The sequence below is a fragment of the Rhinolophus sinicus genome, linkage group LG07 (assembly GCF_036562045.2).
Source record: "Rhinolophus sinicus isolate RSC01 linkage group LG07, ASM3656204v1, whole genome shotgun sequence".
NCBI lineage: Eukaryota > Metazoa > Chordata > Mammalia > Chiroptera > Rhinolophidae > Rhinolophus > Rhinolophus sinicus.
The window spans coordinates 5,167,071-5,182,943 of record NC_133757.1 but is presented as its reverse complement, the minus strand read 5'-3'; the positions used below and the strand labels follow the sequence as shown (position 1 = coordinate 5,182,943).

General features: G+C 48.2%; 2 protein-coding genes across 5 annotated transcripts in view; one reads left to right on the top strand and one right to left on the bottom strand.

Moving 5' to 3' along the window:
- The first annotated feature begins 70 nt into the window (after positions 1 to 70).
- On the top strand, positions 71 to 12,691 carry BCCIP (BRCA2 and CDKN1A interacting protein). Its single transcript, XM_019742190.2, has 7 exons — positions 71 to 444; positions 4,668 to 4,742; positions 5,408 to 5,488; positions 9,198 to 9,287; positions 10,012 to 10,199; positions 11,613 to 11,787; positions 12,239 to 12,691. The coding sequence occupies exons 1-7, from the start codon at positions 277 to 279 to the stop codon at positions 12,407 to 12,409; spliced, it is 948 nt and encodes a 315-aa protein (XP_019597749.2). The 5' UTR covers positions 71 to 276; the 3' UTR covers positions 12,410 to 12,691.
- DHX32 (DEAH-box helicase 32 (putative)) overlaps positions 12,651 to 15,873 on the bottom strand; it is a 38,437-nt gene continuing 35,214 nt past the window's right edge. For all 4 annotated transcript variants that reach the window (XM_019742183.2, XM_019742186.2, XM_019742184.2 and 1 more), the window contains 3 exons: positions 15,096 to 15,283; positions 14,049 to 14,230; positions 12,651 to 13,008 (listed from right to left, as the gene is read on the bottom strand). In XM_019742183.2, the coding sequence (XP_019597742.2) occupies positions 12,837 to 13,008; positions 14,049 to 14,230; positions 15,096 to 15,283 (542 nt within the window). In that variant the 3' untranslated portion in view covers positions 12,651 to 12,836. The remainder of the gene's footprint in view (positions 13,009 to 14,048; positions 14,231 to 15,095; positions 15,284 to 15,873) is intronic.

Below are 15,873 nucleotides of genomic sequence, written 5' to 3'. Positions count from 1 at the left end.
GAGCCGCCACCGAGATGGGCCGAACCACACTGAGAGAAGGGGAGGGGGCGTCTTGGAGGAGGAAAGGAAAGATGGAGGGAGGAAGAAAAGGCCAAGCTAGGACTCCCAGATGAACTTGACGCTGAAGGATCACGGTCGTGGAATTCAGCAGGGGCACTGGGGCTGTCGCCGATTCAGCGCGGAGGCCCTGTGTGGTCCCTAACCCCCTCGGGCCGTGTGGGTGAGTCCGGAAGGGCCGGCGGCTGGAAGTTGCGCAGGCGCAGTGAGGCCAGAAACATGGCGTCCAGGCCCAAGCGGCGCGCCGTGGGCAGTGGAGCTTCGCGGCCGCTGGACTCCTCCATCCCGCGCCCTGAGGAGGAAGCGGAAGATGAAGTCGAGGACGAGGACGAAGACGGTGAAGACAGTGACGAAGACGAGGATGAGGACGACGAGGTCGTCGACGAGGTGAGAAGCGCACGCAGCCCCCGTGTGGTTTATACCCGGGGAACAGGTTTCTGAGCGCGCGAGGCGTGTGCACGTGTGCGCTGCTTGGAGTCCTGACTTCCCGGTCCGTACCCGAGGGTCTGTAACCTGAATTTTGAGGTGATCAGAGGTTGTTACTCAAGTTCCACGTCTGTGTCTTCCATCTGCGGCCACAGAATTTACTTCCAAAAGGGCTGCGCCAGCCAGGTCGCCCCGTTCCCACGCCTCAGCCCTCGGAGGGAACCCAGCACCGCTCTTCCCGGGACTGGCTTTCCTTCTCCGGCGGGAGCCGCAAGGCCAGGCCGGCTGCCTCGGGCCTGCAGGACGGATGCCCTCTGCCCGCCCCGCAGCCCCTCCGCCTGCTTGGCGGCGCCGTCCTCGCTCGCGGCGGCCGCCTTTCCGTGGCTTGAGACCCGCTTCCTCCTTCCCAGAGCCTTTCCCAACGCTCTTCATCCTGCAGTGCTTTCCCTTCCCGGTCCAGGTCTCAACCCAGCTGCCTTGTTTCTGCCTGCGGGTGGGGTGGGGGGTAAGCGGACCCTGCCCGTCTCACCAGGTCCCGGATACGTTCTCGTAGAGCTGGGTTCCTTCAGAATAGCTGCTGCCATCGCATTGTCGGCACGTAATGGTTACTGAATGAGGAAATGGGACTAAATGATCCTTACAGCCACTGAATGCCTAACAGGTGCCTCAGATTGAACACCTGCCTCCAAAGCAGAATTTGTAACGTGTGGCCTTGCTCCTCACCTTTGCCATTTCTGTAAATGGTTCCCAAATTCACCAGTTGCTCCAACCCGTAACCTGGAAGTTCAGTTTAATGCCTTGTATTTATCCCATATCCAGTTGGTCAGTAAATCCTGTTACCTCCATTTTCGGTCTCCAGATGTTTTTCATCATTGATGCTACAGCCATCGTAATGCACACCTCCGTCCTCTCTTGCCTGCAATACTGTAGTTGCTTTAAACGCGCACACCTTTCTCCGTTCTTACTCCTCTACAGTCTGTACTCCATCCACAGCCAGAGAGAGCTTTTAAAAATGTGTGTGTGCCAGTGACTTCCCATTTCATGTGTAAGAAAATCCGAAATCTTCATGCTTGAGGGACAGCAAGTCCGCCAGTGTGGCTGGATCAGAATAAACAAGAAAGCGAGATGAGAACTAAAGTCAGAGATCAGCGTAGGTCAGAATGAATGTGGAGGGGGATACAGAGAAGCATGGGTGCAGGGCCAACACTGGCCTGGGCCTGTGATACATCCTCCAGTGAACGGAGCTTCCCCTTACACAGCAGCTCTGACTGCAGCCCCTCACCTTGAATTTGGTCTCACCATTTTCCAATTGAAAGAACTTGAACCGTTTATGTTGTTATTTTTGAATTATAGAAATCAGTGCTTTTTGCATTAACATGGGTAATCTGTCAAACTGCCAAGAGTTAAAAATCTGTGTAATAACTATCACTGATGATAGTGTAAGAAAAGAGGCACTTACATACGCTGTTGGTGGGAGTGTAAATTGTGTGATCTCTTTGGAGAGCAGTTTGACAATATCCATCACGTTTTACAGTGAATACATCCCCTGACTCAGTAATTCTACTTTAGTAATAGTAGTTCATGATGTTCCAGGCTCTGTGCACTTTGCATTAACTCATTTAATGTTTACTTCAACTATACGAGGTTAGTAATTATCATTTTACTACCAAAGATACAGAGCAGGTTAAATGCAAACAGGATGTATAGTGAATCCTGTGTGAGGGAAAGACACAGGATAAAAAAAACAAAATATATTTGATTGTATGCATCGAAAACGTATTGAAAGGATAGTGTACTGTTGACAGTAACCTGGAGAGTGGGGGCGTGCGTAATAAGACTTTTAACTCTCTAACCTCTGCACTCTTTGTAGTGTTTACCACTGACATGTATTCCTTTTTTGACTGCAGAAATTGTTAAGGTTTTTAGGGCAGTTCCCTATACTCAGTTAGTAGATATTGATTCCTTTATTTATTTGAAGGAAGCTTTTATTTTCTGAGATGTTCACTCATCCACATTTCATTTCCCTGATGTAGAAATCTGTGAGAATTGTTTTTGAAATTCAAAATCTGCCCAGATCTGTTTTGAGACAAGATACAACTAACGAAGGAAATGTGCAGTTTTTCATATTTTTTTAAAGCTCTAAAGAGCCTGATTTTCAAGGACAGGGTGACTGGCTTTGAAACAGCTGGCTGAGCAGCAACAGAAAGAGAACTCCAAGAAACGGGCGGGGATAGTGAAAAGGAGAAGAATTGGACAAGGCATGTTTAGCTAAGGTTCCTTTGGTCGTGTGGTTAGGACTTTTGTTTGTGCTGAGTAGAAACCCTTGGGGGCTCCTTCAGCAGAAAGGGGAATTTGTGGTTAGGGTATAGGGCATCTTGGAGACTCCCAAGGGCAGGAGAGCGGCTGGGCCTCCGGCATGGACTGGGTCCCGGAGACGAGTGCTGTAGAGAAACGGGAAGTCCTTCACAGTTTTCATCTCGGCTACATTCAGGATACTTGGTTTTCTTTCTATTTCCACTCTGTATAGCAGAAAATAGAAAATACCAACAGCTTCTGCGATTGTTTTCAAAACAGCAAGCAGGCTAGAGGCCACATTTAGTCTTAATTCTAAACTAAGTCACTTGGGGGTGAGTGGCAGGGCTCTGTTTTACAAAGATGACTGTTCCCCTGAAACCGTATGGATGGGGGTGCCCATACCAAGGGAAAGGGGTGCTGGGCAGATAATCCATTTGGTGTGTATTGTGATGGCAGTGCCATGATGGCCTGAGACAGAGGTCTGCGGCTTCTGTCTAGTTAAGGAAAAAACAGTAGAAGAGCTTTATTTCAGAATTTATTTCTTTTTAAGGAGTAATTCCAGACATGAATTGTGACAGTTTGTTATTTGCTTTGGTTTGATCCTGTTTGGAACACCCCCACCCAACTGCCAGGGTTTTGCTGGTCACTAATCTGGCTGAGCCTACTCCAGAGAGCCACGTTTTGAAGTCTGTAAACTGGCCTTGATATCCAGGCCTTGGCAAATTAACAGCCAAGGAACGCTTAAAAAAATGCACATCAGGATGGCAAGGCAAAAGGAGGTCTGGTTTTCCTTTATGGCCTCCTTCAGCTAAGGCCCAGATTGCAGAGCCTGGGAAATTTGAAGTGTGCGTAAATACACTTTTTTCTCGGAGCCCCAAGTTTGGGGTGTCACTTACCAAGGTTTGACTTAGGATCCTCAAGGGCTGATCTTGTGTAGCACTTGAAAGCATCTCAGCTCTTGTTAGTGGAGAGAAGTGATCCATTCATTTATTATGGGATATTTCGGTGGCATCACCTCTTAGATTCTGTCGTTGTTGTTTTGCCAACACAGATCAGGGAGCCTGGCTACACACACCTTTTAGTTCCTGTACTAACTGTGTTTCCTCTGACCTCAGGGCCTTAGTACGCGCTATTCCCTATGCCAGGCACTCTTGTCTGCAGTTCCCAGCTCAAATGTCATTTCTCTAAGGGAAGGCTTCCTTTACTATCTGACCTCCTATTTCGCAAGCTGTTATAACACATGCACCTGTGTTTTATAACTCACATAGTTGCAGCTTTATATTTAGTTGAATATTTCCTTAATGTCTACATTTCCACCTAAACCATAAGCTCCATGGGGGCAGGATTATTCACGCCTGCTTTGCTCACCTTTTCATCTCGAGTGCCGAGCACAGTGCCTGGTACATGGTACCTAGTAAAGACGTATTTGCCAGTGAATGAAGTGTAGCCTCCGATGCGTGGGCTGAATCAGGCTCTAGGCAGTGCAGGGACTTTTGAGATGATTTTGATCTTTGCTCACCCTTACTCTGCAGTCCGGTCAGTCATTTCCCCTTCATGGCTACTGGGACTTATCCAGAGCTCACTCTCTCAACATTGAAACTAGGTCAGTCTGAGTGTTTAGTTCTTCTCAGGCTTTTGTGTCAAATGTGGAGATGGTCAGAAGGTGCTTTATAATCTGTGCGAGATGTAATACTGGCAGTGTCTGCCTGTTTTTGTAGACTAGGTAATTCATTAGGTAACTTTATCTTCTTGTCCTTTTTTTGGCATGTTCTGTAGATAAAGAGCCAAAAAGCATGGCGCTGGAGGAAAAGGAAAATCTGCGAAGTGGGAAGTAATGCCTAACGTACCTTAGCAAGTTCTGCATGATGACCTGTTTTGTGTGTTTACAGGAAGTGAATGTTGAATTTGAAGCTTATTCCATCTCACACAACGATTACGACGGAATTAAGAAGTTACTGCAGCAGGTATTGTCTTTTACTCTTTATACACAAATTTGCTAAGAAAATCCAGGCCATTCCACACTAGCTGGGTCAGTCTCATCCTTTCTGTCCTCTCCACCTTGTCTAGAAGGAAGATTTTTTTCTTTTCTTTTCCAGAACGAATGCCCCTGTTTATACCTCTGCTCCCAGACCCTTTCCTTCGATTAACGTTTTTAAGTATTCTGTGTCTTAAAATACTCTCCCTTTCATCTGATTATTTGAGCCACTATTCTGTTTTTCTCTAATTCACACCCCAACTTTGTGGGGTAGAGGGATTCTTACATAAGAGCCACATCACAGACTGTACCCTCTGCTACTTCTACTTCCTTTGCCCCATAGGAGGTGGCTTTGGTTCTCTACCCTTCGTAGCCTCCAGTGTCCTAGTCACCAAGTTCTTTGGCTTGTGTCCTTCCTCTTCCTCTCTCTTCTCCCCCTCCCCCACCGCCTGTGTTATACTGACTGCCTCTCCTATTTCAGTGCCTTTAGCTGCTTTGAGTCTCCTGGGCTCTTTCTTCCCTCTTGGGTTTGCATCTCTGGGTCATCTTCCTGGGCAAATCATTGGAATTGAGTTTTTATTTGAACATGGAAATTAGAAGTTTTATTATAAATCATGCTTTGACTTTAATTTTGAATATTTTTTTTCTCCTCAGCTTTTCCTAAAGGCTCCCGTGAACACTGCAGAACTAACAGATCTCTTAATTCAACAGAACCATATCGGGAGTGTGATTAAGGTAAGCAGGGCTGTTGTGCTCCTTCTGATTAAATTAGTTCTTTATCCTGCTAAGTGCCTCCTGATTTATAGCAAGCAGGCCAGAAGCTTCAATTGGAAAGAAGTGTTTCTGGAGGAAGGGAGACGGGTCAGAAGGCCACTGCAGTGATCCTGGTCATTGAAGTGTAGTCATGCAGGTGGTGGCGGTGGCTGGGGAGTGAAACGGGCTGGTTCAGAAGACAGTTAGGAGAGGAAAGGTGATGGGCGTGGGGAGTGACCGGGTCTGAGGGGAAAATGCTCCCAAGTGCTGGCTCGAGCGGCACGGAGGAGGATCAGTGTAGGAGGGAGCGTGAGTTGGATTTGCGCTTGTGCGTGTGATTTGCCTGTGACACAGGCAATGAGACGCGGAGAAGCATCGGAGCCTCGGCGTTCTCAGCAGGTCAATGGTAACTGAAGTCTCAGAAACGGTTGAGATTGCCCAGGTGGGGCGGGGACGGACACTGGTTATACCGACATTACTTGGGTGAGTAAGGTAAGTGGCCGAGCCTGCAAAGGCGACTCAGGAGTGACCAGGAGAGGGAGGAGGAAAAGCAGAAGAGTGGAGGCCTGCAAAGCCAGGGAAGGGAGCTGTTGCAGGAGGAGGGGCAGGACTGGGCACTCCTCTGGTGGCTCTTGTGGTGGTTTCTGCCACTTAACAAAGTGCCCCACCCTGTCTTAGAGCAGCGACATTCACTTCTTGGCTCGTGGCTCTGCAGTTCGGACGGAGCTCAGTGAAGACGACTTACTTGCTCCGTGTCACCTGAGCTGGGAGCGTCGGCTGGCGTGGGTTTGCTGGAGGACTGAGCTTCCAGAAGGCTCGCGCACGGGACTGGCACGTCACTGCTGGCTGTCCCTAGGGAGCCCAGCTGGGACCGTGGCCCAGGGCCGTGGTTTCCTCCAGTGTGGGCCTGTGCGCACGGGTTGGGGCCCGGGAGCAAGCAGCTCAGGAGAACTAGGTAGACGTGCGCAGCAGTTAGGAAGCAGTGTCATGTCCACCACTGGCCCAACGAGCAGACACGGAGGTCTGCGCAGGTCCCAGGGGAGGGCACGTAGACCCGCCTCTGGGAGGGTGTCTGTCACTTTATCTGAAGAGAAGCTGCGTGGGAGACACCGCTGCGGCCATCTGTGGAAAGTACAGTCTGCCAGTGACCTTACTCTAGTCCCGGTTCCGCCCTGAAAACATGCATGATGCTGGTCCCTGCTTGGCAGAGTGGGGTGAACGGAAGGAGCTGCTGCATGTCAAGTGCTTAGAACAGTGGGGCTCGGGGCAAGTGCTACATGTGTGGAGCTGTCACCGCTGTTTCTTTTTGGCCACGCACCTGTTGTCCAGCTTATTGTGAAAAACCAGACACACTGCTCCACTTCAGTCTCACGTTCCACTCGAACTCCCTTACCTTCAGCCTTTCTGTTTTCAAAGCCCAAACTGTTGCAAAAGCGTTTGTATTCACGATCTCCACCTCCTATCCTCGTAAACAGCCTAATCTGGTTTCTGTCCCAGTACACACGTGCTGAAACTGATGGCGACCACCGCGACTCTTACTAAGACCGTGGACACGTTTCAGACCCGACTGACACCAGTAACCTTGGCACTGAATGGAAAGCAGAGGAGTAACACCTCTGGAGCTTTCTCTTCTTAGAACAGGGGACAGAAGCAGACCCCCTGCTCTCATCAAACTAAGTGATCTCTAGCTGATTAGTGTGCAGAGGCCTGATCGCCGCAGGAGCTTAAAGGAGCTTATTCTTTAATGGGGGCCTCAGCCTTTAATTGGACCATCACCAAATAACTCTGATTACTGTATCGGCCTCCTTGGCGTCCGCAGACACTTGAGGTGTCCCGGGAACAGAGAGACTTGTTCGTAGGAGGTGGACAGCCCAGAGTGTTCGCTGGCACCTCTGGGATGGATTTGGACTCTTCCTGAGAAGCACCTCTGGGGTGGGGAGAGCTGCAAACTGCGGTGCACGGTTGGGGAGAATCTGGAGATTCAGTGGCACGGTGTGCTGTGAGGCATTGCTTGTGTTGACCAGGGAGGCTTAGGAGAGGCAAGGGGTGGCATGGGAAGGGGCAGGAGACGGTCAAGTAGGAGGGGAGGCAGGGTTGTGGATGAGAGTGATGTGATTGGGACCACAGACCCACGGAGGGGCAGAGCCCGGGTGGTGCTGCCCTGCTGGTTGAGACCCATCACGGAAGGGACCAGTAAGTGGGCTCCAGGGGGTGCTAACTGCTCGTGAGCCAAGTGACCTTAGGACCTGGCACTGAGGATGCCTTTTTCTTCTGCCGCCCTCATGTCTGTGGGACTGCACAGCCTTTGCCACAGTAGCTGGGGGTCGTCCTAGGTGAACGGAACCGCCTAATGTGGACCTTGGAGGACCAAGGCTGGTTGTCATGTTCCTTTTTTCTGTACTTCTTCCCCCTCCTTGATATGAAAACATGCCCTTGGTCCTCTCACGGCAACGGTTCGTCTCTCCATGAGTTATCTTCTCATCTTCCACTTTTGTGTCCTCGTTTTGTGGAGCTGAGACTTCTCTCCTCTTGGCACATAGTTTTAGTTCCCTAGGCCTTGGAGGCCTTTACCTGAGCCACCCGCCCTTCCTGTTCCCACGGGAAGACACTGGTGGTTTTTGACAGCCAGGTGCAGCAGGAAGGTTGTGTTTTAAAGCCTGGTACCCCTATGCATGAGGTCCCCCTTCATGGCTGTTCGGAGCAGCTCAGATCCAGGAGCCACGTGCTCCCGCAGGCCTCTCCAGGGTGCCCTGGCCCCTCCCGCAGGCCCTGGTCTGGAACAGAGGCAGGTTCCACTCTTCTCTCCCTGAGCACTGGGCCACTGTCACCTTACCTGACTAAACCAGTGTGGGAAGGTGTGGCAGAGCTTTCTAAGTCCCTTCCCACAGAACAAGTTCAAGGACAGAATGGGACAGTTGTGGATCCCTGCTGTCCTTGGCGGAAAAGCAGCAGCTCCCTTTCATTTAAGCAGCACATATTCCCCGAGGACTTCATCTGTGCCAGGCTCCACGCGCGGAGTTGGGATGAGCAGTGAGAGGAGTGAACAGACAAACCAGCAACACATGAAAGGAAGTGTGGACGACACATGGAGGCCTCCCAGGCGAAGGGCTGTCACAGTAGAGCCAGGAAGTTCAAGTTGGAGTCGAGCACTGCATTCTAGTTCTGTTCTCTCAGTTCGTCATTTCCTGCCTCGCCCTCTTTCTTTTCTCCTGCCCGTGTGGTAGGAATCAGTGGCGCTCAGGCGTTGTTCACCCTCACCAGTGGTCAGGACTGGCCCGAGCTCTGGAGGCATGAATGTAGGGGAGGTGGTGGGTGGTGTGGCCCTAGGAGAAGCAGACGAGGGCTGGCTGCAGCCACGCTGTTCTGAAAACAGGTTAGAACGGTTTGTTTGATCTGTTCTGGATTTTGCATGTGTTGAGAATCTAGTAAAGAAAATCTCTTAAGAATCTAGTGTGAACGGATTTAGAACAGGAAGAGATCATCCAGAATATGACAAGAGGAACAGCATCACGGGAGGGAAAGTGCTGTGAAGAAGGCCACATAGTAGTTAGTTTATGATGCTTTTCTAAGGTGATGATAGTAAAACAACGTTAGAGTTTGAAAAGTGAAAAATTAATGAGGCCTAGATTTCAAGACTTAGTGTTTCTTTCCAACCAAATATAAAATTTTAATTTTTTTCTTTTTAAAATAGCAAACGGAAGTTTCAGAAGACAGTGATGACGATGTGGATGAAGATGAGATTTTTGGCTTTATAAGTCTTCTAAACTTAACTGAAAGAAAGGTCGGTTTCACTGAGTAGCATCTGAGTGGTTACTGGTTAGGCCCAAACCCCTTTCCTGCATGACGAACGTGTCCCTTACAGCAGACAGTGATGTTTGAAGGGCATGTGCTCTTGTGAATCGTATTGTAATCCTTCTTTCAGTGTGAAGGTGTTTTGTTTCGTTGTGTTATGTTCTGAATAATCTGTACCCAGTCAGTCATTTACTCCCCGAGGTACAGAGAATCACCTGGCTTTTCAGGAGCTGGTGCTCTGATGGGAATTGACACGGGAGCAGTTTGTGCTGCGTCTGCTGTTCCCGAAGCTGAAGGCATTTACTGACATTTCCTTGTGTTTTCATCCGTCTCTTTATTATTTATTGACTAGTTCTAACAAAAAGTAAAACCAGCTGCCTACCTTCCTCAAATGGGATGCAGGCTACACTTTCATTCTAGAATGGACTTGCCAGTGCCCCCATCGGCCTTATGGGATGGACTACAATTGCTCTTCAGTGTGCCTGAGAATGCGTGTAGGACGCCCCTCTTACAACTGACCGTGGGATGATAAATGCCCAGGCGTGGGTCCTTTGGAGAAATAGTTAAGCAGCCAGCACGGGAGACCTAAGATTTGAGGCCATGGCAGGAAACTGCCCTGACCTGTAAGACAAAAAGTAACAGCTCTCACTTTCAGGTTTTCTCCTGTAAGTGAGGGCCTGTAATAAAAAGCAAGCCTTCTCTTTGCTTTCTAGGGTACCCAGTGTGCTGAACAAATTAAAGAGTTGATTCTGAGCTTCTGTGAGAAGAACTGTGAGCAGCGCGTGGTTGAGCAGCTGGACAAGCTCCTACGCGACACGAGCCGGCCCGTGGGCTTCCTGCTGAGCGAGCGGTTCATCAACGTGCCTGCCCAGATTGCCCTGCCCCTGCACCAGCAGCTCCAGTGAGAGGCTGCAGAGGGCCGCGGCCCCGGGTGTTTTCCGAGTGCATTGGGATTTACATAGGACATGTTGATACAGAAAGAGTTCTACCCCTGGTTTAAGCCCCCATGTAGTGTGAGAGTGGAGGAATAGCCTATGACTTGCGTACCTCCTTAATAATCGGCTTTTTAGAGTTTTAATTATTGAGACTGTTGTGAGAATAGTCAATAATCTTAAGGATTTAAATGGTTTCAAAATAGGTGCGTTTCATATAGACTTTTTACCCCTATGAAGTGTTTCACCCTCTTCGCAGGTAGATTTCTGTAAAATGAATAAAAGACTGAATAATTACAATAACAAAACCAGTAAAATTTCTAAGTTCCGTTGGGATGACTGAGGAAACCATTGTCCTGATACTGCATTTCTGGCTTCTCGGGTTGTTGTTCTGTTTGCAAATGCAGTTTTAACTTTACACAAATATTTTAAATTTGCGAAGAGCCTAAGAATTGGTATTGCCTGGGCTTTGACATAGAGGAGGGTAAAAATGCAGACAGGTGCTCTGGGCTTTACAGACTGATTTCTCGGGTCACAGCGCTTGGATTGTTGCCCTTTCAGTGGTTTGTGGGGACGCAGCCGTGGTGTTCTGTAGTCTTACTCTTTCTCTCCCCCCGCCCCCCCCCCCCAGTTGCTCCTCATTGTCCTGGTTCCATAGTGGGTTTTGTTTTGCTTTGTCCCTTTTCTGATCAGCTAGAGCTCTTGTTTATTTGGTCTTAGAAAAGGTGATCTGCTTTCACCTGATCCTGTTAAAGAAAGGTGAAGTGGGTTGTTCCGAGTTTCTTTACATTTTGGTTTAGCCAGATACACAGGATTATAATTTTCAGAAAGGGAAGAAAGTTAAGGCTTCATTGGTATCCCGTTGACTATTGTAGAATTTAGGGTTTCTGTGCCTTGACATGCCACGTCTTCAGTATGTCGGAAATTAGCCTGGGACTCTAGTGATTGGAGACTCGAGTAGTCAGTCATGTGCTCTAATGGCATTGTTATGGCTGTGTGCCTTTGTGTGTTTCAGTTAAATGTTTGTAGTTTTAGAAAATCCAGATTCTTTCATATCTTTAACTTCTGCACTGCAGAGCAGTGATGTTGAGTGAGCTTGAGACTCATCTGCTACTTGCTGTGTATCCACAACTCAGAGTTGATCTGAGATTCATCATACTGTTTATTATAAAAAGCACTGTCACAAGCAATCAAGGTGCAACTGACGGTATAGACTAAAACTCATCGCTTTAGAAGAAGTGTCCAGATCTAATGTCTGCTTATTAAGCCTGTGTCACAACAGAAACCCCTGAAGAAGCCTCACTGGTTTTCCGAGCTCTGGTTTGTTGATGGATTTTTTCACCTGACCCAGCAGGCAGACCTTCTGTGTGTGTGTCTTGCAGGAAAGAACTAGCGGAGGCACACAAAACTAACAAGCCATGTGGGAAGTGTTACTTCTACCTTCTGATTAGCAAGACGTTTGTGGAAGCAGGAAAGAACAATTCCAAAAGGAAATGGAGCAACCAAAAGAAAGATGAGTTAATGTTTGCAAATGCAGAGGAAGAATTTTTCTATGAGGTAAGACTGTCCTGTTCCATCCCATCCCAAGGCATAAAAAAGACTATCTTTTACCTTAGCACCTCATGTAGACAATTTTGGGGAAATACGTATGGGTGTTTTAAGATGGCCTGGTTATGCAAACCTGCCTGTCCTCATACAAAGCTTCATGCTGAGGAAGCCGCCAGGACAGGGCGGGAAGACCAGCGTAGAGTGGGTCGTCATGGATACCACTGGGCTGCTTGTTCCCCTCAGCTGGGACACTCCTACCTGTGCTCTCCGTAGGTCCCGCTGTTAGTGTGCCTTGTATACCTTCTGCCCGAATGTCCCATTCAAGCTTTTTTATTCTGCCTTTTGCGTCCTTCAGCTGCCGTTCTTACGTAAACGTAGGCCAAACATAGACTTCTTTGTCGTCATTGAGTTTTGCTTTTTGGTTGTCTGAATTTTATGTTTGTGGTTATCTGTGGTTTAGAAGGCAGTCCTCAAGTTCAACTACTCGGTGCAGGAGGACAGCGACACGTGTCTGGGAGGCAGATGGTCCTTCGATGATGTGCCCATGAAGCCCTTGCGAACTGTGATGTTAGTTCCATGTGACAAGATGAGTGAAATCATGGATAAGCTGAAAGAGTATCTGTCTGTCTAGCCCATTTCCCATGGACAGTGCTGGGCTTGTTTTTGTAAAATTACCAGAATACTCAGTGGACATTTACTGAAAAACTCATGACTTTATTTAGATTTAGGTTCTCTACAAAAGTAGGGTTCTGTTGCCTGTGTCTGTGACACGTTTACAAAATACCTTTTTTTTTTTTAAATTTGGTCAAATGATGTATGGTTAATTAAAAACTTTCCCAATAAGAAGAAAAACATGGAGTAATTTAAAGAACTCATTAAAAATGTCTATTTTTATTTTTAAATAACATACAAAGTGTTCGATTTTTCAGAGTCATCCTGTGTGGGGTGGGGTACGGTCTCCTCCTTCACGACGCGTTGTCTGCACATCAGTCCAGGGGACCCAGCGCCAGGCTGACGGGGCTGCGCAGTGCACATGCTCTGTGAGAGCTTCCGAGGGGTCACTGCAGAGTGCACCGCGGTTCAGTAGTTTCAGGGCACTTCTCACACACTTGCTGTTCCGTTTCCATCGGTGAAATAGGGGAGAGGCGGTCCATTACTTGCTGGAGAATCTCCTTACTTTCGCTAGGAGGCAGGTTACTGAAATAGTATTGTGGTGCCAGTTGCATAAATCTGTTTAAAACAAAAATTTAAATAAGTATTATTTATTTATTGGTGTGAGATACCCAATATTATGTCTGCGCAATTCCCAGCCCTGGAGAATCTGCTTGTAGAACTGGTATTTACCTTGACCTCCTGAGTGTCTTAGTCTGTCTTTGTAGAGTACATACTTTCTACGGTTTTTATGGAACCAGTCCCATTGCATGTCTAGGATAAGCTGGCTTCTCTGGTGTTATGCCACATGGTAGACATGACGCCCACCCTGGGACAGCTGTGGGGAACGTGTACTTCCCCTCAGTCCCATCACAGTATGTGAAGTATCAGAGCGGTTCTTGGGACAACTCTGGGTGAGGAACAGGGCGTATCTTTGCCTCTTTCTCTTACTAACTAATGCCACCCCACATCTGGCTGCTGGAGCTGGAAACCTATTAGTTTCTCCTGGTTCTTGCCCAGAACATCACCCTAAGTAGCAGCAGTATCTTCAAAACGGACCCAGTATCTCCAATAGCCTTTGAGAGACTAGTCTCCGTTCTCACCACTGCCCCTCCAAACCCTTCCACGTAGCAGCCAGTGACCTTTCCAAGTATGTGGAGAAGATGCCACCCTTGCTTAAAACTCCAGTTGCTTTGTCCTGCACTCAGGATAAACTGCAAACTGTGTGGCCCAGAAGCCCGCCCCTCTGGTACCTGCCTGTCTTCAGCCTCGTCTTACCCCCTTTCCCCACTAGCTCGTGTCAGTGGCTCATGTGGTGAGAGACGGCTAAGCTCATTCCTTCTCAAGGTCTGCACTTGCCAACACTGTGGCGTTTTGTTCCTCTGAGATGCAGCGTGCTTGCTTGTTTCTATAATGTGCTCCCTCTTTCTGCTGTGATCTCAGAGACGGACAGTTCTCAGATGACCGCCCATGGACCTGCCTTTAGTCGGTACTCCCAACATAAATGTAGACTGCCACCAGGACAAACTTCTATGACTGCAAAGGTAATAAAAACCAAATTTCCCATTTTCTGCTCAAGTATGAATTCAAAAGAAGCCCCTTTTGTCCGGGAAACGCACAGTTCGGGGGAGGTTTCTGAGGTGATCGTGATGTAGTTGTTGTCGGAGATGCTGAACTCGTGGAAGAGGACCCACTCGGGCGTCGTCTTGGTGATGGAGTAACCGGACAGGGGGTGCAGCTGAGCCACCTGCTTATGCGTCAGCATCAGGTAGTTACCTGAGCCGTCTACGTCCCGAGCAGTCTAAGAGGCAGAGTGTTAAAAAAGTGTTGTGTTAATATGGAGATCAGTGCACAAAAATGTGTAAAAATTCCAAAATGTTTCATATAGAACAGTCAGAACTACACATTGGCCACCATGTTTCCAGTTTTCAGGTACAGCAAAGACATACACGTTTTACCCAAAACCTGGAGACAGCAATGACAATGATGACTGACTTGAGCAATGGCAGGGCTGTGTGCTAAAACACTGCAGCTACATCGGTTAACGTTTGGTCATGACATAAAGCTGGCACGTCCCCTGCCACAGGGTGGACCACGTACTCAGGTGTCAAGTGCTTTACACTGATGTTTTAGCTCATTTAATCCTCACGACAACCGTGTGTGGGTCCCTAACTTCCATACAGGTAAGGACATCTATGCAAGTGTCTTTTTTCTCCATTAAGACTGCTTTAGAGTTTATGTGGAAATAGCACAGTATTTCTTTTGCTGTGATGTGAAGAGCATACCTACTTCTGTGCTTTCAGTTAGAGGAGCTAGTCGGCCTTCACTCTGGGAAAGAAATGAGACGTTGTCTTTATTCGTTGGCATCAGGTCACTGGTTAAATGTGAGCTAATTCGCAAACAGGTGCAATAAGGGACTGCATCTGCTGTTCAGCCAAAAAGAGTGTTTTAGTAACTTTCCCTTTGCAATGAAGAAGTATTCTGGCTTAGCCCTCCATTCCCTTGAAGGGACGGACAGATACTAAATCTTCAGTAACATAGAAGGGGTTTTTGTTTTGTTTGCAAGTTAACATCAATAAAATAATCATCCTGAGAGATTCCTGACAGAATGTCCTGACGATGTGAAGTCTTGTGGCGACCACCCTGAGGGCCTTGTCCACTCTGACCTGCATGAAGTAACCGGACAGAAGCGCCTTCTTTATGTTCAGAGTGTTTTCCTGTGAGCCAAAAGCAGGTTCTGCATAGGGAAGCTCGATCCGCTTGATAATTTCTAACAGTTCAGCTCGGATGACATCTGCCATTCTGAGCGCAGAACCGTTGAGGAAGTGATCGTGACACCATTTCTCCACACAGTCTGGGGAGGAAAGAACAAAAGGTTCTTTAGAGAAGATCTGTCACATGCTGAGGGAGTCCAGGCCAGGAAGGTGCCATCTACATCCTGTCCTGTCCTCAAACGGTCGTCATAGAAGTGAGTGGCGGGGAGGCGACCAGGACCAAGATCTCTGGTGGCTGAGACTGGCTGTCATGGCACTGCCAGGAAGGCAGGTGCGCCAGCTGGCAGGACCTATACTGCCGGGGGGGGGACGGTCCACGCCCCCACGGAACTGTAGACAGCACGTTCCTGGCGCTGACCAAAGGCTGTCACCTCATAGGGGCAGAGGAGACTGGCTGAAGATCCACATTTTGTCTCGTGTGTGTACAGCATGCACGCACATGGCCACATTTAATCAAACCAGGAGGGGGAAAGCTTATTAGAAAGTCTTCTGATCCATGAAAATATCTCACATGTTATAAGGAAAGGATTATTGCTAGGTTGATTTGGGAATTAATGTTATAGTTAAGCTACCTTAGCTGCAAATTTTATATTAAAATTCAGTCCCTGGCTCAGTCTGAAGTTACTCTTTCTTGCCACCTGTAATGACTTCTGGTGGACCGGACTTTTGC

Coding starts and splice junctions, on each gene's coding strand:
- BCCIP (XM_019742190.2), top strand. CDS start 277: ATGGCGTCCAGGCCCAAGCGGCGCGCCGTGGGCAGTGGAGCTTCGCGG. Junction 9,288..10,011: donor TAAACTTAACTGAAAGAAAG/GTCGGTTTCACT, acceptor TTTGCTTTCTAG/GGTACCCAGTGTGCTGAACA. Junction 10,200..11,612: donor CCCCTGCACCAGCAGCTCCA/GTGAGAGGCTGC, acceptor TGTGTCTTGCAG/GAAAGAACTAGCGGAGGCAC.